General features: G+C 44.7%; 1 protein-coding gene across 2 annotated transcripts in view; it reads right to left on the bottom strand.

The window, feature by feature from the left end:
* Nucleotides 1–1,198: 1,198 nt before the first annotated feature.
* Nucleotides 1,199–22,016, bottom strand: part of LOC135106608 (uncharacterized) — an 80,458-nt gene continuing 59,640 nt past the window's right edge. Inside the window, exons 4-19 of one of the 2 annotated variants that reach the window (XM_064015880.1) lie at nt 14,407–14,557; nt 13,787–13,914; nt 13,026–13,123; nt 11,927–12,095; nt 11,443–11,613; nt 11,062–11,225; nt 10,318–10,497; nt 9,829–10,099; nt 9,170–9,418; nt 8,742–8,869; nt 8,277–8,462; nt 7,262–7,409; nt 6,419–6,607; nt 5,493–5,578; nt 3,579–3,839; nt 1,199–2,581 (exon numbers count right to left, since the gene is read on the bottom strand). In XM_064015880.1, the coding sequence (XP_063871950.1) occupies nt 1,955–2,581; nt 3,579–3,839; nt 5,493–5,578; nt 6,419–6,607; nt 7,262–7,409; nt 8,277–8,462; nt 8,742–8,869; nt 9,170–9,418; nt 9,829–10,099; nt 10,318–10,497; nt 11,062–11,225; nt 11,443–11,613; nt 11,927–12,095; nt 13,026–13,123; nt 13,787–13,914; nt 14,407–14,557 (3,206 nt within the window). In that variant the 3' untranslated portion in view covers nt 1,199–1,954. The remainder of the gene's footprint in view (nt 2,582–3,578; nt 3,840–5,492; nt 5,579–6,418; nt 6,608–7,261; nt 7,410–8,276; nt 8,463–8,741; nt 8,870–9,169; nt 9,419–9,828; nt 10,100–10,317; nt 10,498–11,061; nt 11,226–11,442; nt 11,614–11,926; nt 12,096–13,025; nt 13,124–13,786; nt 13,915–14,406; nt 14,558–22,016) is intronic. The other variant, XM_064015881.1, reaches the window with a different exon arrangement.

Below are 22,016 nucleotides of genomic sequence, written 5' to 3'. Positions count from 1 at the left end.
ATGACAAAAAAAGAAAAGAAATCATGAGAGTGGTCGATTTAGTTTCCACAACCATTGCCAAAAAAATATACATAACCATATATGGCAAAAAAGCAAAAGAAATGACAAGAGAGTGGTGAATGATTTAGTTCCTACAACCACTTCTAAAAAAATATACTTAAACAGATATTATGACAAAAAAAAACAAAAGAAATGACACATGCGAGTGGTGGTCGATTTAGTTCCCACAGTGTCTTGATGCTCCACTAACCGAGGGGTCCAGATGATAGGAGATAGATACGTGGCTCACATTCACCTGTGTGACAACCAGGCATTCCGTCCCTGCAGCAGCTGGCCTGGGGAGACTGGCTGCCGGCGCACCTCGCACGTCGACCCACTGCTCTGTGACACCTCAGTGTTACCTGACACATGTCCTTGTATGCTCACAAAGGACCAAAAAATCCTTCTGTGATAAAACCTATATCCTTCACAAGTGCCTGTAAGGAGCTGGGTGTGTGTGTGTGTGTGTGTGTGTGTGTGTGTGTGTGTGTGTGTAAATGTGTGTATGTGTGTGTTGAAATTGCTCAGCTCCTCAATAGTATTAATAAATTGTATGTGAAAAGAAACCAAAGACTCTTATTGATGTTTTCCTGAGACAGTGATTCATTATCCTGCTCTACAATATTCTTGGAAAAATTTGTTCTGCTTTCACCATCATCACACACTACCTACATGTTTTTTTATATATAGGCCAGCAATCCCAGACAAGGCATCATACACTCACACACATCTATATGTATACATGTATATACTTGTGGTGAGCTTGCACACTACATGGCCATCATATTTTCTTCACATCAAACAGTGACAAAAGAGGGCAGATAAGGGAACCAGGAACCCCTTCCTCTTAACTCTCTCAACATACTGGGCTTGGCTGAGAATCAATTGGCTTCTTATGAGATGTGCAAATACAGTGGCCAATGTAGATGTAGATCTTTCAACACAGTACATGACTATCTATCAATATACTTGGCCAGTAATCCCATACAGGGTGGCCCAGACAAAACACCACACATTCATGCACTTATCATGACACTCTTAGCCCTGTTAGCTGCAGGTGGAAAGGGACAGTCTTGAGGACCACCTTGCTATACACCCCAGGCAAAGAAAAACAGGCAAAGCAATTCATAATAAGAGATGGTAAAAAAAGGTCCCACTGTAAAATAAGAGATAGTACATTTGAGCTCATCATTATGATATGTATTTCATGACAACATACAAATCTGCAGCTGGAAAATATTTTTACACACCATTCACTGTTCTGACACAAGTGATGTACCTTGAGCATTCTAAAATGTGAGTGCCACATGAGTATAACACAACAGTATGTAGTCTTGGCTGGTCATGTCTCCTCAACTATGTGATATTGTTTGTCATACACCAAACACACATTGGCTACTCTCTTATGCTGCTCTCTCACACACACACACGTGCATGCACATGTGAGGACAGGGTTGCTAGCCTTCTGCTTCGGGTGAGATGCAAGGTCAGAAGTGCCCAGCTTGCACCACACACCAGTCACTGTTGAGATAAAATGACTACAGTGTGTGCAAGACAAACCTAATTTTGTCTCTGCCTAGCCAGGGATCTGAGCCCAGGACCTCTTGGGTGTGAGCTCAGGCTGCTAATCTCTACACCCCTGAGCTGCTAGGAATAATAATAACAATAATAATAATGATAATAATAATAATAATAATAAAATAACAATGAATGCAAGGTGTCATGCTCCTCGACTGTGTTGTTTATGAACAGCAAATCACACAAGTACATGTATTCACGCTGAGGGTTCACCACTGGTGTGGGAAAGGTTGTGTTCCATGAAAGAAAGCACTCGCTGTTCTCAGAAGACTGTGCACCTGAACATCCACTCTCCCTGAATTGATTTTCATCCTCAACACACTGCAGGCAAAGGGTTTCAGTCAAAGGCAGACACTGACACACTGTCCGAGTCCAGGTTGCAGGACGCTCCCTGGGAGATCATGCGCAGCGTCTGCTCAAACTGGTTCTCGAGGCTGTCCTGCGACATGGAGGAACGGGAGCTTATCCTCTTCAGGCTTTCTGCTGAGAGAGGCTTGGCGGAGGTAGAGTCACAGTTTGAGGGAGATTCTGTCACACAATAAAGATACCTGAGGGAATTACTTTGTTTGTTTTTGTCCTGATCAGATTTCTTTTCTACAACTTTCTGCAACTCTCGCTGGAACGCATCATCACTCGCAGTTCTCCTGGCAGCCCCTTGCTCCTTGAGGGGCCGGTGGAGGTCCTCGCAGGAGGAATCATTCTCCTTGGAGGGATCTCTTCTGCGGAGCTCCTGTGGAATGAAGAAGGAAGCCTCTGTGTCACTAAACGACTGTGTGGCATCGGGGTCATCATCAGAGTAGTTGTAGCAGTCCATGGACAGGTCTGTGGTGGACTCCGTGTTGAGTCTCAGCTGCCGTGTGGCAGATGGCTGCTTCCCCGGCCCAAGGTCCAGGGGGATGCCAGCCTCCTCGTATGTGGTGACAGCCTCATACGTGTCTGTGCCCACGGAGGTGCAGGCATAATCCTGTGGAACACACACACACACACACACACACAAGCAGGTTAGAAGTAGTGCATAACAAAATGCTTACTCAATAATACACAGTAAATAAAGATAACAAGTATATAAAGATAACAAGAACAAAGACTATCACACACAAGACATCCATCTATACACCAGGCCAACACCTTCTATCAAACATGAAAAGATGACAAGACAAGGCATGCACACACACACACACACACACACACCCTAAGACTAACTAAAAACCCATCCATTCCCTCTGCAATCTTCTCCTTGGCCTTACTCATTCCTGTCCAGTAATCTGTCTCTCTCCCAACACCATGTCTCATTCATTTCTCATTCTACCCAGACATGTTCCTCAGGCATCTTACTTCCATTACATTTAATCCCCTTCTCTCTCCTGCTCTCATGTTGCATGTTTCAGCCCTATACAGTGATGTCAATGCCACTAATTTTTCATACAACTCTCTCTATTCATCACAAATGAATTTTTCTCCAAACCTTTCATGTTTCATTTGGTTTAAATCTGACTTCCATATTTATTGCAGCTGCCTTATCTTAATTCAACAACAGTAACAAACAGGCAATAGTTAAGTTATCTAGATGAATCTTTCCTATTTATTCATCTATACACCAGGCCAGCAATCCCACATGAGGTACCCCACACAATGCACCACACATCACACACACATCTCACATTCTTAGCCCTGTCTTTAATTAAGTTAGCTACATGAGTCTTAACTATCTATCCATCTATACAGTATATCAGGCTGGCAATCCCACATATGGTAGCCCAGACAGAGCACCACACACTTACATCACTCTCACATACACACATCACTCATGCTCTTGGCACTATAAAAATACAGCTCTATCTACTCATCTACACCATCTACACACACACACACTGTATCTCACAACTAAACAAATACAACTAGGTAAATACACACACACGCACTCTTGGCCATGCCTTTACACATGAGATGTAGAATCTTACTGAGGGAGGGTTAAGGCTGACATGCAGGACGGTGGAGCAGCCAGAGGGGGTGGCTGAGGGGCAGAAGGGTTCGTGGTGAAGGCCCAGCTTGGAGTCTTCCTGGTAGCAATTGCAGTACTCGCCTGTGTACCAAGTCCCTGTGTCTGAGTTCCGGCAGGTGGAAGATGTGTGGTGGGCGCTGGAGCTTGCATAGGAGCCTGATGTCTGCTGGCGCAACATGCAGTGACTTGCCCTGCGCGGCTGTGATAGCAGTGACTCGCTCTGCAAGAAGGGGAGTTTCCTAAGATTCCTTTGTCAGTGAATAGGAAGACTAGGGAATGTGTTTAAGTACAGTGTTTGCCAAATGTTAATTTTCGTATTGTCGTAGCCAAGCTGAGGGTATGTTGTCGCCAAAGCACCCAGGCCTTGGCCACCCATTGCCCCAGAGGTCACTGGTTATCACCGTGACCTCTTGTGAGGCTTATGGCATCCCTGGTCACACGAACAGGACAGTGCCTGCCCTGATGACGAGGCACCTGAGTGCCGAGTAAAGGTGACTAAGGCTGTGAAGTTAATGGACCTAGCTTATTCATAATTAATCTTGTGATCAAGTTACCTTACAGTTGCTGACTTCACAAAACACTTCAGTAATGCACGAACTAGAAGGACATAGAAAAACCATATATGTTTGCGTGTAAAGGTGGTTAACCATAGACTCCCTATGAGACATGTTTCTTACGCACCTACAGTGAAGTATAAGTATCCTGGTGATCGTGTGGAGTGAAGGAAGAGATAAGTGTACTAACTAGTTAGATTTTGAACCTTAAGGATAACTCCTTATGTAGTAGTAGATAGCAATGTACGTAGGTCAACGTTGCCGTCGTCAAAATGGAATATAAGGTGAAGTAGCGAACGATTCTCTCAGACCTAACTAGACTCCAAAAGTGGAGTGTTACAAGTTCCTGGAAGGTGCTCCCACTCGACGGCACCATGAAGCTCCTAGTCGTTCTCTGCCTCGTCTTGGTCGTAAGTAATACTTAGAAGATTTTTCCTAAATGCCTTGTGGGTCTCGATTTAAAATATTGTTTCAGTATACTGTGGTCCCCACATATTTTGTCATTTACCATGTGTTGATATAATGCTGAATCTTGATGAGTGATTTTAATATCTTTTGTGGCACTTTGCATGTAGTGCTAATATTTTAATGTTACATTTGATTATTCTTTTATGTGATTATGTTATATGTGTCCTTACTTATGTGTTATAAGTTACTGAATGACCTGAGATTGGTCGATAAAAGCTTGCTAACGTAAAGTGAAAAGTGATGTCAAGATTTATCGAAAGGTCATTATATGTTTTAATATGTGTTGGAATTCTGGTCTTTCGTTGCTTGCGAGTATCATGAAATGTGTTAACTACTGGTTAATAAATAGTGTTAATGTTTCTGAACTGCGTTTGTGGCTTACCTCACTGTGAGAGCCCCGGCCTTAACTCTTGGTTACCTGGATTTAAACCTTGTGGTGTTTGTTATATAAAGAATTAGTGCAGTTCCTGCGTAACCTCTGCCTTCCCTTAAAGGTAAGGAGGAGGGTCATGACAATATTCTCATGTTTAAAAGTGTTCTTATCTGCCTTATTATCTTTCTGCCAAAACTAATGAATGGTTTCAGCAAAATTCACCACTGTCTTACATCTTCACATTTCATCACATCCTTACACACTCAAATCTTCTCTACCTCAAATAGTCTTATTACAATATCCTTCCATTTAACATGCATCATCTTCCAACACCTACAGGACTTATGCTATTCTTGTACCTTTGACAATGAGTTTAATTATGGAGAAATTCTGAAGTGAAGCTAAATTATTTACAAATAGAAATACATATGACATCTCAGCAACATTACAGACACACACATCTTAGCATCATGCCTACCTGGGCCAGCTGCTTGGCTTGGTGTGATGAAGAGGAGACTCGAGATGGGGATGGTGAGGGTGAGAGCAGTCCACCCGGCCACACCTCTGAAATGCAGCAAGCCAGACATGAAGGTGGGCAATGTGTGCTCAGCTGCACTTCACTACAATGCTGGTGTCCATTCCCATCAGCTGAGGTTGTAAGGAACTCTGATTTCAAGACAACAGTGACATAATATGCAATCACAGTTTACCTTTCCAGTGTTTTCATTAATGAGATTTTTCATGATAATAATTCAAAATGTTTCATAGCTCAAATAAACAGCTCATGGAAATACTGAGCTATTGGTGATGTTGCTGCCTTGTTAGTGGTGTGATTAACACCTTTGTAATGGTGTCTTTGATTCCTGAGAGGCAGAAATTTGTTCTAAATTATAACACTCATTCTTTTCAGTTAATGTGTCATGGATTCTCATACACAAACATAGCATAGAGGTACAAACACACACACCATAAACACACTAAGGTCAATGGGGAAGTGGTCCACTGCACACATTACCAGTGGGACAGTCAAGGCTGACATCCACTTGGCTCCTCATTATACTTCTAAGGCAATATTCTGAAACACCTCTATGCTGCATCTCCACCTTATTCAAAAGCCTCTAGATGAAGATACATGGCTTTTCAAGGGCATTTCTATAGTTTTAGTGACAAATTAACAAGAATTCTACATTATTAACAGGAGAAACACTTGTGTGAACCTGACAAATCCTCTCTGTGGCATTTTGAAAGTAATTGTGATGAGAGAGAAAAGTACTTCAGAATATGGGCCTTAGTCTGATTGGAAGTGAGTTGCAGTCATATACGTTGAGTGTCCTAGATCCACTCCTCAGCTGTTCTCTACCATGGATACTCGAATATGTCTCTCAGTGTGTACGAGATCCTCACCTAATCGTTTGTTGCCTGTTTCATCCTTGAGCTGTGGTTCGGCCTCCACCTCCACATAATCAGCCAAGGAGGACCCATTGGCCAGCAGCTTCCTCTCAGACTTGTCAGAGCTGAGGTCATGGGTGGGTACAGATGTCCACAGACCCCCCACATCCACCCAGGGGCCGCCCACCTTGCTGTGACCCATGTCTTGGGGTCATGAATATAAGCCATCACTATCTGAACAAAGTGTATCCTGAATTCTTTATACACACATATATATATATATTAGCATTGGCTTAACCATTATTTTTAAGGAGATAAAATGTCAGAATCTAGTTACAAGTATTGGGGCCAAATACTTGTATTAATGTAGTCATCACATACATGCTGAGTTAGTGAAGATTCCTGGTAACTAATTAAAGCCTGAGGTGATTTGCTCATTGGAACACTAATAAATCACTGGTGTAACTTGGAATGCAAGAGGTATCAACCTTTGAGAAGAAAGATTTTTCACTTTTTCAAGATGAAGGCCTCCGCTGTGGTGAGGGAGACTGCCTGGAGGTTTTATGCAAGATCAGTTCCAGCCAAGGGCAACAAAAACACAGGAAAAAAAGAGTCCCATTAAAGGTACTTGGCCCCAAATAGAATAACCAAAAGAATTAAAAAATATTGTCTTGACTACCAGGAGGGAAGGAGGAAGCCAGAGAGGGAGGAGGTGAGTAAATTGGGAGGGAGGAGGCCAGAGTGGGAGAGAGGAAGCCAGAGTGGGAGGAAGGAAGCCAGAGTTGAAGTGAAGAGGCCAGAGTGGGAGGGAGGAAGTCAGAGTGGATGAGAGGAGGCCAGAGTGTGATGAGGACTCACCGGCTGGGAGGGAGGAATGGGTGAGGCTGTGGGCACACCATCGGGCGGCCAGCGTGCAGCCCACCAGCACCACCAGCATTGTCACTGCACCGCCCGCCAGCACCAGGAACCAGGCTGACCTTATCAAACCAACACCCACACCAGGCTCCTGCATCACAGAGAAATGCCATCACTCCATCACACTCCTCACTAACCTCTGCACGCCTCATAATACTTATTAATTCTTTCACTTCTATGGCCATGTTTTATTAATATCCCTGATACTGTAAAAGATCATCTGTTTATATGGACATAGGATAAAAGACAGAATAGGAGGCTAATATGTTTTCTAGGCTTTTGTAGACTCCATCACACCATCACAATGCTCATGAATTCTCTCTCTGCCATGGCCATGCTTTATTAACATCCAGGACAATGTAAAGGAATAACTTGAAACAGATATGGAAAAAAGAGAGAGTAAGAGGCTACCATTATCTTTTCTAAACTACAGAACTATATGTCTAAGAAACTGCAATGGGAAAAGTATCTAAAAGTGCAAATAATTATGAAAAAAAAAAGATAGAACAGGAAGTTAATATTGTCTAAGCTACAAAACTACAAGTCTAAGAAACTGTAGTGGGAAAAGTGTCTAAAAGTTATAGGTGATTATGAGAAAATAATAACGTACATTAAATACAACCTATATCTTGCCTTACATTTTTAACATTACTAGTATTTTATGCAATTTTTAAATTTTATTTTGGCTCCATATGACTGTAGTTGTCACAGCGCCATGCAAAAAAGTTTCAAACACTTCAACATCCATAACAAACACACAAATCTTTCATCTTGTTTACAAAAAATTGACACACAAGAAGCATGTCAACATCCATAACAAAGACAATAAATTCCTCATCTTATCTACAAAAACTGACAAATAAGAAGCAGACCAACATCCACATGAAACACATTACAAATCCTTCATCTTACCTACAAAAAACAACATAATAACAAGCATGTACTCTCACTCTCTGACCTTGTGGTGAGTCATGAGCAGGTTGAGGTTGGTGGGTGGGGATGCGCTGCCTGTGCCCTTCACAGTGGAGGCTGCCATGCTCACCTCCACTCGAGAGGATGTCACGTTGGGCAGGGTGAGTGTCGTCAGGTCACCCATCACACTTACATTGTGGGTTATGCCTGTGTCCCTCTCTCTTACCAGGACCTGAAGAAAAGGAATGAAGTGAGATCTGTCTATTTATCAATATACCAGGCAACCCCACACAGGCTGGCCTAAACAAAGCACCACACACTCACACAAACATCATTCACACTCTTAGTCCTGTCTGCCCATAGAGGAAAGGGTCAGTCTTGTGGACCACCTCACTACACCCCAGGTGCTTAGGCAGAGTACAGCTGGCCACACACATCCAGTGTGAGATACAGAGAGAAATGGCCAAGAAGAATGATACAGGTGTGTGGGGGTTAGCAACCTGGCACTCACCTGATATCTGTTGATGACCCCATGGGCGAGGTGTGGGGGCAGTGGCCGCCAGTGAAGGGTGAGAGCGTAAGTGTCTGGCCCCACTCTGGCTGCCCACCACCTTGACAGGACTGGCCACCCTGCAGGCACTGCCAACACAAACACAGCCAAGTGATACATTTCTCATTATATTGAAAAATTCTAATGATTATGCCACAAAAGAATTTCCTTATTCAGAGGAGCTATTCATTTACAAATATCAAGAACTCGACTAAACAAGCAGCAGCCTTGAATACAACATTTCAACTGACAGATACAGCAAGTATGATCTCTCAGAAAACTTTTTTTATGTATGAGGAGTACTGACCAAGGGGATCAAAACAATGAAAAAAATGTCCCCCTGAGGTGCTTGTTGCAACACAGCTGAGGCAATATGTCCACAAACTCACCGTCCTGTGGCGTTGTGAAAGACTGCATGTTGGAAGGCACACCCAGCACACCCTTATAGTGAGGCAGCAGAAGAAACCAATAGGAGGTGAATGGATGGAGCCCCATCACCTGGAAGGAAGACCTAGCCAGGACGAGGGTGTGGCCCATCACTCTCAAGTTGGAGCAGGTAGGAGGCAAAGGGAAGTCATCACCTCCCTCCTCCACCCCAGTTGTGTTGGAGGATGTGGTGCTTCTTCCAGACTCATTTTCTGCACAAATAGAACACAGGTCATGTATTGCGCCAAGTGTCAGCAGCGTAACATTTACGAGGCCTTGTATAGTGGCTGACAGTTCCTATTAAGTATCTAAGTAGAAAGAGAAAGAAAAAAAATAAGGGCAAACTAGATGAAGATTTCTCTCTGCAATATATGAGAGGCAGGATGTCACAGAGAGCACAGGAATGTTGTATGAAAAAAAAAAAAAACTAGATTAAGATTTCTTTGTGCAATATAATAAGAGATGCTGGATGTTATAGAGAGCACATGAGTGTTCTATGACAAAAAAGGCAAACTACATTAAAATTCCCTTCTGCAGTTTGAGAGGATAGAAGCTGCAGAGAGCACAGGAGTATTAAATGAGCCTTGCTGGTACACCTACTTCTCCTGCAACCACTCCTTACCTAAGAGAATGTGCTCAACATTTTCCTCTGCCAGTGAGGTGTGAGGTCCTCCTCCACTGTCAGGCCACTCCACATGCTCAGAGGTGGATGACTCCCTCTGGTCCATGGTGTGGGTGGTGGGGGCAGGCTGGTGGCTGTGGTGGGAGTGTGGGTGGTGCAGGAGGGAGATGTCATGGGTCTGGAGCTGCTGTTGTATCCGGGGGTGGATGAAGCCACTGCCTCTCTCACACCCCAGCACGTAGATCCCTTCGATATGCTTGGACCGGTGGATCTGGCGGGCAGTGGCACTGTATCCTGACTGTTGGCATCCACCCACCCACACACACACACACACACACACACACACACACACACACACACACACTTTGCCTAGAGCTCGATGGTAAAGTCCTTGTTCCCACTTAACAGGCTGAGCAGGATCCTTACATGATCAGCAGTTGGATCTAGCTATCTACCCATCCATCTACCTATCTATCTACCTATACCCACCAATCTCCAGGTGACGGTGGCACTGGTTGGGGTGGAGGAAGATGGGAAGCCTTGCTCCAGAGTGGGTGTGAGGAGTGCAGCTCGTGCCTCCACCTCATCAACGCCAACCATGCCCACAGAGACGGTGCCCCTGGCCACGCCACCACCCACCACTCGCACAGGCATCACCACACCACCCACCTGTGCCAGAATTAGTAGTATGACTCTCAGGAGGAAGGAGAATGAGAGGCAGTAGGTAGGAGCTTGAATGATGTTTTTTATGTAAGAGGGACACTGGTCAAGGGAAACAGTAAAAAAAAAAAAAAAAAGGCCCAATGAGATGCCAGTCCCAAAAGAAAGGTCAAAAGTATCTTCCAAAACTGGAGGATATGTCTTAATGTGTGTGCATATGTGTAGGTGTATGGTGCTTTGTCTAGGCCAGTCTGGTGTGTAGATAGATAGATAGGGTAAGAGGAGATAATATTGAAAATGGGAAAATGAGAAATTAGCACTTACCTATCCATTATCCCATCCACACTCACTGAACCATCCACCTACCAACCTATCGACCCTACTATCCACAACCACAACTAGGAGGCAATTCAAAGACATAACAAGAAAAACCTTGATAATAAGATGAAAGAGAACTAATCATGCCAAGTCTGTTAGAATCCTTTATCTTTCACTAGGCATCCTTTGCTATTCACTTTTACCCTCTCTTCCTCTCAACCATGACTTAATACATGGAAAAACTACCACACATGCCTCATTAGCTGCCATACACGCCCACAGTCCCTCGTGGCGCGTGGTGACGTGGAGGCTGAAGGTGTGGTCCACGATGGGCGCTGCTTCCTCCACTGTGGCAGCCGCTCCACTCGCCACTACCCACGGCTGCTCCTCTTCCAGGCGATACACATCCTCACCATCGCCTAGGGGTCATACTGAGCTGTTACCATCACCGTCACAACCACAGTAATGACACTCAGCAACTATGATCGGTTCTGTCTGTTTATTAACGGAGGTAGGTCTGTCTGTCTGTGATACATGTCTTCACCATGACTGACTTGTCTTTATTATTCTATCTTTCTTCCCTTTCCTCATCCACGCTACTGATACCTCCCTTCCCCATCACTACTTCTCCCTCACCCGTCAGTGTGTGCCCCGCCTCTCGCTGAGCCTCCTGCCGCCCATGGTTCTCCTTCACCCAGAAGATGATGGGCGTGGGTGTGGCCGTGATGGGGCAGCCGATCTGACGTACATGTGATGGCGTGATGACTGCGATGCGAGGCCGCACACCGCCCTCTGCCCGCGGCCTCTCTGATTGGTAATGATCATGTGCAGTGATGACAATTATGTAGTTATATAAGATTACATTACAAATGAAAGCTACAGTAAGCCACAAACCATAGCCTTGAAGTTTCATGTCTGAACAAATTAAGAAACTGGTTAATCTCTCTTTTGACACACACACACATACACACACACACACACACACACACACACACACACACACACACACACATAACTGAAAACAAAATTACAAATAATGTTTACTACAATAAGAGCAGTATGCAGCAAAAGACTGGCAGCAACAACAGCAATATCAGTGAGTTCACACAGCCAGACGTACCGACCACCAGCAGGGAGGTGTTGGCGGCATGAGTGCCTGCGGAGTTGGTTGCCTCACACACATAGGTGCCCTGGTCACCACTGCGCAGAGCTGTGATGGTGAGGCTCCAGTCCCTCCCCATCGCAGCGCGGCCCACTGGCATCAGTCCGTCCGCCCGCCGCCACACCACCTGATGTGTATACAAGGCAGCCTGTAAGTATTACACACACACACACACACACACACACACACCCACCCACATGATCAGATAACAATGTACAGGCTAGTAAAGAAAATGTAAAAGGCAGACAGACAACATCTGGTGTTATAAATGGAGGAAGGAAAGAGATGTACAGGACACAAATAAGATTAAGAAGGGTGTGTTCTGGTGATATCAAGAAACACAACTTCCCATATTGTACTATAGACATCTGGAATGACTTAAATGAAGATGTGGTTATGGCGGACAGTGTAAAGAGAAACTGGAAAAAAAAAAAAAAAAAAAAAAAAAAAAAAAAAAAATATATATATATATATATATATATATATATATATATATATATATATATATATATATATATATATATATATATATATATATATATATATATATATATATATATATATATATATATATATATATATATATATATATATATATATATATATATAAATAGATAGATAGATAGATAGATAGATAGATAGATAGATAGATAAATAGATATGGAGACAAGACAAAATGAAAAATGAGCTTTGCTTACAGTACAACTGTACAATACAACTAGGTAAACACAACTTCGTAAATACACACATCGCTCATGAACTCAGAGGTAATGTCCTTATCTGACATTTCACTGGTTAAGTTTATGTCTACTTTCTGGTGATAAGAGCATATGGAGATAAGAGAAGCTGCAAGCAGCCATCAGGCATACACGTGGCAGTGCCTGTAATAAAGACAAGGCATTTATACTCACTAACACCCCACTCAGATGGTATTTCATTGTGTGATACAAAATACGTGGAAGGAGAAGTCAGGTTACAATGCAGCATTACAAAACAACAAGTGGCTGTAGAAGGAGAAGTCAGGTTACAATGCAGCATTACAAAACAAGTGGCTCACCTGAGGGTCGGGCTTCCCTGAGGGCACGCAGGGCAGCGTCACGTCGTGCCCAGCCACACCCACCATGCTCTTCACCACGCCTCCCACTCGCGCTGACTCTGTCCACACCATAGGTCAGGTCTATACTCAACACATGCTAAAGGTAAGATCTAAACTCACTATGCAGGGTTATAAGAATGGATAACCTTTCAAGAGCTTCGTTTTATGATCCAAAGTTAACACTTCATCAAAAGAAGAGAGAAAGAAGGAAAAAGTGTCTAAACAATACAGATAAACTTAATGAGAGAATGACAACCTCACTACCTCAGATACTACTACTACTACTACTATTTTTTTTTTTTTTTTTTTTTACTACTACTACATTAAAATAATACCTCCACCCCATGTTTATTGATGTGTCAATTAGGGGCTCCATTACTTGGAGGTCATTAGCCCCAGCTCTCGCTACTACTACTACTACTACTACTACTACTACTACTACTACTACTACTAGTAGTAGTAGTAGTAGTAGTAGTACCATTTTTTTCTTTCATGTAAGAGGGATTCAGACCAAGGGCAACAAAAAAAAAAAAAAAAAAAAAAAGGCCCACTTAAGGTTCCAAACCTAAATGTGGTCAGAAAGAATCATCCACTCTTACCACCATCATTCTCACTGCTGCCATCACCATCCTTGCAGTGCTCGCTATACACAGTCGAAGAGAATTACCCACTACCACCACCACCACCACCACTACTGCTGTCACCATCGTTGCAGTGCTCACCATACACAGTCAGCTGGGCCACCTCGGATACCCTCCTGCCCGCCATGTTGGTCACCACACACTGGTACTCGCCCTCATCAGAAGGCACCACATGGGACACCATGAGGGTGGAGCCGTCCTGCCGGTACCTGCAAGCAACATGCCCTCACCGCCTCAGCAACCAACACTTGGGATAATACTGAATTGACATTATTTTATCTAAGGACTACATTAGGTCATGTATGTATTAATTTAGTATTTAAGAGATGCCCTCAGCGCCTCATCAAGCTAACTTTTGGGATAATATTGCTCGTCTTGAAACCTCCCATGTGAAACAGTTCAAGTCACAGGTAGGAGAAGATATATAACCAGGTAGGGAGTTCAAGAGTTCACCAGTAAAAGAAATGAAAGATTGATATTGATTGCTTCTAAGAAACTAACACATAACCTGCTGTAAATGTTCTATTTTTCACACTCATGGGAACCTGATTACTCATCTAGGAGGCCGAGAGAGTCATCATATAAGAGAACAATGAGAGGATACCAGAATATTATAAACTCCCCTTATTTTCTCAACTTGACCTTACATAACCTAACCCGAGTGAGCTGAAGTGGCTGATTCTCGAGTGATCCAAACTGACCTGTGCCTGGGGAGAATGAGGTCGCGCTCGTCCAGCCTCCAGGTCACCACGGGGGTCGGGTGGCCCTTGGGGGGGTCACACTCGAACACAGCAGACTCCCCTTCATTGACTCCGAGGCTGAGGGGAGACTTGCGGAAAGTCTCGCGAAGATCTGAGGGAGGGGAGGCCAGATGAAGGATGTGGGGTGAGTGAGTGAGTGAGTGAGTGAGTGAGTGAATAAGTGAGCGAGTGAGTGAATAAATGAGTGAGTGCATGAGTTTGTCAGTTGGTTGGTTGGTTAGTTAGTTAGTTGATTAGTAAGTGAGTGAGTGAGTGGGTTGGTTAGAATTACCGTAAGTGGTGTGTGTGTGTGTGTGTGTGTGTGTGTTCTTTTAAAGGTGTGTTTTAATTTTTAATAATATTGGCAAATTTGTGGTCAATAAAATATGTATCTAATATTTAACTATCTATTTGTGCATCTCTCTCTCTCTCTCTCTCTCTCTCTCTCTCTCTCTCTCTCTCTCTCTCTCTCTCTCTCTCCCCTCGCATCTGACACCTCTTCCTCTCCTCAGTCCCTCACTCTCTCATTACTCACACATTCGACACCCCATAACTTTGCTCCTCCTTCCTGCCCCACCTACGCTGTCAGCACCCACAGCACGGGACAAGGACTGCCTCAATGTGTACCCAAACAAAATAGCCACGTAAGCCAGACCATGACCTTAGTATCACATGGTCTCAGATCACCTTCTGAAACGCTTTGCTCATTGACCACGACCGTTTTCAAAGGCCATAAAGATTATCAGCCGGGTTCTCAAGAGTGTCTCTCCTGTTAATAATGTAGAAATCTTGTTAATCTGCCAATAAAATCGTAAAACACATCCTTAAAAACCCGAGTAACTTTAATTAGAGACTGAAATGTAGTGGATGTGAGGCGCAGAAGTGTCTCAACTCTCAGACTAGTGTTGCAAGGACGAGAGTTGGATAACGGGAGTGGAGTGTAAATGCATAACCTAACTTGACATTTGTCCCCGCTTCATGACCCCTGACCTGCTATTAGTCTCCTCTCTAGTGGGCAATGGATACACAGGCCACACCTGCCACACTCAGCACGCAAGGAAAATATAACAACATAAGAACATAGGGAAACTGCAAGGAGTCGTCAGGCCTACACGTGGCGGTCACCATGCCTGCCTAATCGTACATAGATCAGGAGATATATAGGAAAGTAAACACGTTCACATACTACATAGATATCAGCACACTTTATGCATATAGTACGTGAAAAGATGGGGTTTATGGTAACAGATACGTCTCTCTCTCTAGGTAGAAGTAGGTAGGTGTGTTTCATACAAGGACTGCCACGTGTAGACCTGATAGTTTCTTTAAGCTTCCCCTATTTTCGTATGTTTTCTCTCTCTCTCTCTCTCTCTCTCTCTCTCTCTCTCTCTCTCTCTCTCTCTCTCTCTCTCTCTCTCTCTCTCTCTCTTCCAATCAGGTGCTAATTAAGTCCGTAGTCACATTTTCTCAGATTAAATATAATAAGCAAATCAACACGACAGCAAATGAATGGCGCAGCAACCAATACTTTACCAGAATTAACGACAGCCATCACAGAAGTGGGCGAGTTTCAAGGCTAAATTGGGCGCGCATGCATTCCATTAATCTACATGTTGTGAAGAATGTACGTTTAATGAGTCACAGTGGTGGTGGTGGTGGTGGTGGTGGTGGGAAGGACTGGGTTAGACTGCGGCACCATATCTAAACTGAATCATATACTGTACATACACACAGTATACATTCATTATACACTATACACGCAGCACTTTGCCTTACTAACTAACTAACATCGGTACTTTTCTTCTCGTTACTACAAACAATTGTAGATGTAATGCCTTAATTTCTTCTCTTTTTACATTTTTTAATATTATTTATCTATTTATTTATTATTATTATTTTCCTTTATTTCTTTGCTCGAATATGACCATACCAACAGAAATTGATTCTCTCTCTCTCTCTCTCTCTCTCTCTCTCTCTCTCTCTCTCTCTCTCTCTCTCTCTCTCTCCCCCATTATATCGAGTAGCCCTCGCCGTCCATTTAACACAAGCGACAAAACCCGATTTTTTCAACAACAAACTCGTAATAGTAGCACTCAAGCATATTGGCGAGAGAGAGAGAGAGAGAGAGAGAGAGAGAGAGAGAGAGAGAGAGAGAGAGAGAGAGAGAGAGAGAGAGAGAGAGAGAGAGAGAGAATATTCGTATCGTAGTCTTGCAATCTCCGTCCTTTTTTTTTTATTTTGAATTGAAATATTCGAGGAAAAAATTTCTTTTTTTCCAATGTTGCTTCGTGAGATTTTACATTTACATGAAGATACTATTAAGTGGATGAGTGAGTGTGTGTGTGTGTGTGTGTGTGTGTGTGTGTGTGTGTGTGTGTGTGTGTGTGTGTGTGTGTGTGATGGACGAATAAATGAGTGATTGTGAGTATGTCAGTGCGGTGAACGACTGGATGAATGATTGAGTGGGTAGAATTACAATTACTGAGATGTGCTGAGGTAGGCGCGCGGAACAAGGGTATCGTAGAGGCAGGCAAACGGCTCGCGGTGTGTCAACCAAACAGCCAGCCAGCCAGTTTGCCAGCCAGCCCTTGACCCAGCGTGACCGCGCACCCGCCGCAGGTCAAGAGGGTGAGGCTGAGCGCCGGCATGGAGTCAGCTTATCGCCTGAGATGATAACAACTGACAACACTACCATGATGGCGCGAGAGAGGCAAGACATTAAAAATAAACACCTCTGCGCTACACAACCACTCTTAAGCTTCTACGTTACAACTCGTCTTTAGATATTAAGATACGGGGCAGGGAGGTCAACGAAATAGTGATATGCCTGGCCTGCCTCACATGCTGGCTAAGGAATGCGTGTCAGGGTGAAGTAGGTAGGAAAAATATACTTAGACAAAACACCACAATAACTTAGTCTTGGGATCACACACTAGCCTGGTAATAGAGAGGTGTGCATACCAAGATTCTTCGGTACAAGTCAATCCTGTCCACTCCGGGAAACATTCCACATCTCATAGCTCACTCAAGACTCGATTCCACAGTACTGCACGGTAAAATAACACCTAACTTAGCTACAAGGGTTGATATACAGACAATGTTAGAGAAAGAAAGCAGATGAGAGACAGAAAACAAACCTAATTCCTTTCTTTCTTCACTTGACAGGCTTTTCTTTCCCCTTCTCTAATCACAGACGAGCAATATTAGAGAAAGAAAGCAGATGAAAGGCAGAGAGTAAACTTCTCTTCCCTCCCTTCGCCTGACAGACTTTCCTTTTCCCTTCCTTGGTCATATACGGGCAATGTTAATGAAAGAAAGGTGACGAAAGGCAGAAAGCAAGCATCTCTTCCTTCCTTTCTCCACTTGACAGCCTTTCCTTTCCCCTTCCTTGGTCTGGCATCCTCCGCCACACTTCTTGCTTGGGAGGCACTCGGGCAAAGCGCTATGAGGCCACTGAGAGACCTCCCTTCATTGACTACCCTCAGCCGCCAATGTGCAGAGTGTACATTGCGTCTGGGATTTGTTTACTTTTTGCTTGAGCTGCGATTTTCTCTGAGCAAGCGCCGAGGGTAATAGAAACTGCAACAGGGTGTGATGGTGGTGGTGGTGGTGGTGGTGGTGCCGGCAGGGCGGGTTACAGAGGACAGAGTTGTGCTGGGCAGAGCGTGACAGTGTAATTATACAGCGTTACGAGGATATTTAAGGCATACGTAAGGAAGAAGTTGCTGGTTTGCATCTCTTTCTTTTTCTCGAATCTCATCACCACCACCACCACCACCACCACCACCACTACCAGTGCCACAACCATCACGTTCTCCTCATTCTCCTCATTTTTCTCCTCCTCCTCATTCGTCGTCTCCTCCTCCTACTCTTTCTTCTCGTTCTTATTCTTTTTTCTTATTCTCCTCCTCCTCATTATCTTCCTTTTCCTCCTCCTCCTTCACCGTATTCATTCTTGATCATGTCCCTTCCTCTCTTACCACCACGACCACCACCACCACCACCCAGGCCGGCACTCAGGCATGTCCCTCTCCTCTCGCAGCCTAATAAGAGTCTCCTCAGGTCTTGTCCTAATTCTGTGTTTTGTTGAGTTTTGTTCCCCGCTTCGTTCCCAAGGTCAGCTCAACAATGCGTGGTGGTAAACTTGCCTTCAATCAGCGCTTGGTAAACACTAGACTGACTAGAGAGAGAGAGAGAGAGAGAGAGAGAGAGAGAGAGAGAGAGAGAGAGAGAGAGAGAGAGAGAGAGAGAGAGAGAGAGAGAAGGGGGGGGGGACGGGAGAAAAAGGAATTTAGACTGAAAATGACTATTCACATCTCTCTATCTCCCTCTCTCTCAAGTATGTGTAGCGCCGCGCGGCCAGACACGCCTCGCCAGCCTCCCAGTAAGCCTTGAGCGCCTCTCTCTTCATTATGAGCCAACTTTTGAGCGACGCTATGGGGGCAGGGAAGGATCAAGGCAGAGAGAGAGAGAGAGAGAGAGAGAGAGAGAGAGAGAGAGAAGAGAGGCTTTGCGTTGCTAAGGTATGAAGAAGGAGAGAGGAAAGGGAGTTGGAAGGAGAGAAAGAAGAAAGATTCATAATATCATAACTAGTGTCAGTTGTATACACGCACACACATACACACATATATACACACTGCGTAATTCCAAGAGCGAGAAGGAAGAGGAGGAGGAGGAGGAGAAGGAGGAGGAGGAGGAGGAGGAGGAGGAGGAGGAGGAGGAGGAGGAGGGGGGGAAGGTAGGTAAGTCTTCTTCCTTCCAAGAGCAAACAAGTGAGGGGGGGAAGGGGAGGAAAGATCGCAGGGAAGGCAGTGGCATGCTTCCAGGAAATAGTTGGAAATGTAGGTGGTTTGATGTTGCTTAGAGAAGGAGGAGGAGGAGGAGGAGGAGAGGAGGAGGAGGAAGAGAGGAGGAATATAGGATCTCTTCTCGGTAATTCACTTCGCTTGGTCTCACAACAAGAGTTTAACTTTTTAACTCTCGGTATTCTTGTTTCTGTAGAGTTCTGTTGGGTACACACACACACACACACACACACACACACACACACACACACACACATACACACAGGAGAAGAGGAGTAGGCCGAACACTGGGCAAGACAAACACACACAAACACACACATACAGGAAAGGAGAAGGCCGCGAATACTGGGCAACACACACACACACACATACACACACACACATACACACACATAAGAGGGAGGGATAGGCCGCGAACACAGGCAAGACAAACACGCGAACACACACACAAGAGCGGCTCCATTATGCAGCAGCGCCGCCACCAACACAAACACGGGTGCCAACTTGCTCCGCCAAAACAAGTAACTTTCCACCAAGATGCCACTTAATGATGTACTAAGTGTGAGAGGCGAGGAGAGGCGAGGAGAGGCTGGCTGGCTGGCTGTCCACCCTCCTCGGTTGCCTGTCCCCCTCCCCCCCACACTCTCCATCCCACCTACACACACACACACAGACACACACACACGAGTCATGATACTTGCTACTCTCACGGGATGTACCGCCACACACACACACACACACACACACACACACACACACACGCAGGCAGGCACGCACGCACGCATATATACACATTACTGCAGTAGTGTTTTTACTTGTGGCGCTCGTCTTAATGAGAGAGAGAGAGAGAGAGAGAGAGAGAGAGAGAGAGAGAGAGAGAGAGAGAGAGAGAGAGAGAGAGAGAGAGAGAGTGTTGAGAGATGAGAGACAGGCGGCAAAATGAAGAAAGGACGATGAAGAGGAGGAGGAGGAGGAGGAGGAGGAGGAGGAGGAGGAGGAGAGTGGCATGTAGGAAGGAAGGGAGGGAAGAGAGGCAGGCACTTAACACAGCCAACAATTAAGCAGCGCCGTGCCACAGTCTCCCTTCATCCTGCAGGGACAAAGTACAGTGTGGCCTCAGCTATCCCTCTCCACTCTTTCCTTCTTGTCCTGCCCTTCCATCTCTCCCTCCTCCCTGTTCTTTCTCTCTCATCTTACCCTCCTTCCTTCTCTCTTCATCCCTTCTATCTCTCCCTCCTACCGATTCTCTCCCTCTCTCTTTCCCTTTATCCCTTTCTATACATCCCTTCTATCTCTCCCTCCTCGCTGTTCTCTCCCTCTCATCTTTCCCTTCGTCCCTCTCTCTACATCTCTTCCATCTCTCCCTCCTCGTTGTTCCCTCCCTCTCATCTTTCCCTTCATCCCTCTTTCTACATCTCTTCCATCTCTCCCTCCTCACTGTTCTCTCTCTTTCTCTTTGCATCCATTCTCCCTGTTCTCCTGTTCTTTTTTTGTCTCTTCCTGTTCTATTCTTCTCTTCTCCCCATTCCTCCCTCCTCACTTCTGTTCTCTTTTTTCTCTCGCTCCGTTTTTTTCCTGTCCCGCCCTTCTCTCCTCTCCATTCCTCCCCTCTTCCCCGTCCTGTCCGTCTCTTCTCCCCTTCTCTCCTCTCCATCCTTCCCTCCTCATTGTTCTCCCCATATCTTCCCTCGTCTCCTCTCGTCCCTTGCCCTCTCGTTCCCTACCAGCTGTTCTCTTCCCTAAGGTCGGTTCACAATGACATAATCTAGGTGGGTTCGCTCAGATATTTTTAACCGGGAACTAAATCTCTGGGAAAAATTAACACGATACAGAGAAATACTAATCGTTTATACTGTTTGTTACTTTGATTTTTTTTACTTGTTTATTTATTTGTTGTTGTCTGTAGCCAAGTTGGACGGGTTTCCCAGGCGGCAGCGACCACAACACATGCATAAGCGAGTGTAGCCAAGCCATAATTGTGATCGTGTCTGCTGTGTCCTCGTATCCTCGTCCTTGTGTTCAGTACGTTGGCTTCAGTGCCCCAGAAATCCCCTCCAACATCCTTCCTTTGTGATACTTTGTGATGTGTGATTGTATGTACCGGGTGTATTGTTGTTTGTTCTTCCTTTGTGATCCTTTATAAGGCTTTGTGATGCGTGATTACGTGTCCCAGGGTGTTGATGTTTGTTTTTCCTTTGTGATCCTTTGTGGTGCTTTGTGATGCATTGTGATGTGTGATTATAATTATGTCCCGGGTGTGTTGCTGTTTGTTCTTCCTTTGTGATCCTTTGTGATACTTTGAGGGACGTGATTACACAAGCTGGCGTCGCTACAGGCAGTGATCAGTGAACAGACCAGCCGCTTCCCTGCCCTGCTGCCCGGCGTCCGTGGCTGGGACAACACGCGGTCTTCTCGTCGCGTTGCGTGAGTGAAGGCATCTCTCCAACACTGTCCCTACCCAGTCCCGCCCTTCTCGGCACAAAAAAGGCGAAGCAACCAGCAACTTTTCTAAATTTTTTTTCTCTTTTTCCTTTTCTTTTTCTTTTCTCTCTCATTTTCTTTTTTTGCTTTACTGACATCACTTGTTTCTTTTTCTTTTCTTTCCTTTGTCTTTTTCTTTCTTTCCTCTTCTCTTTACGTTCATCACTTCCTTCTCCCTTCTCTCTCCCTCTTCCTCTCCTTATTTCCACTCCACCTCTCGTCCTTCTCGCTACTTACTTTCTTTCTTTCTTCCTTCCTCTCTTCCCCTTCGCTTCCTTTCCTTCT

This window comes from Scylla paramamosain, chromosome 13, assembly GCF_035594125.1.
Source record: "Scylla paramamosain isolate STU-SP2022 chromosome 13, ASM3559412v1, whole genome shotgun sequence".
NCBI classification, from domain to species: Eukaryota; Metazoa; Arthropoda; class Malacostraca; order Decapoda; family Portunidae; genus Scylla; species Scylla paramamosain.
The sequence above is the reverse complement of the archived record's forward strand: the minus strand, read 5'-3'. Positions and strand labels throughout refer to the sequence as shown.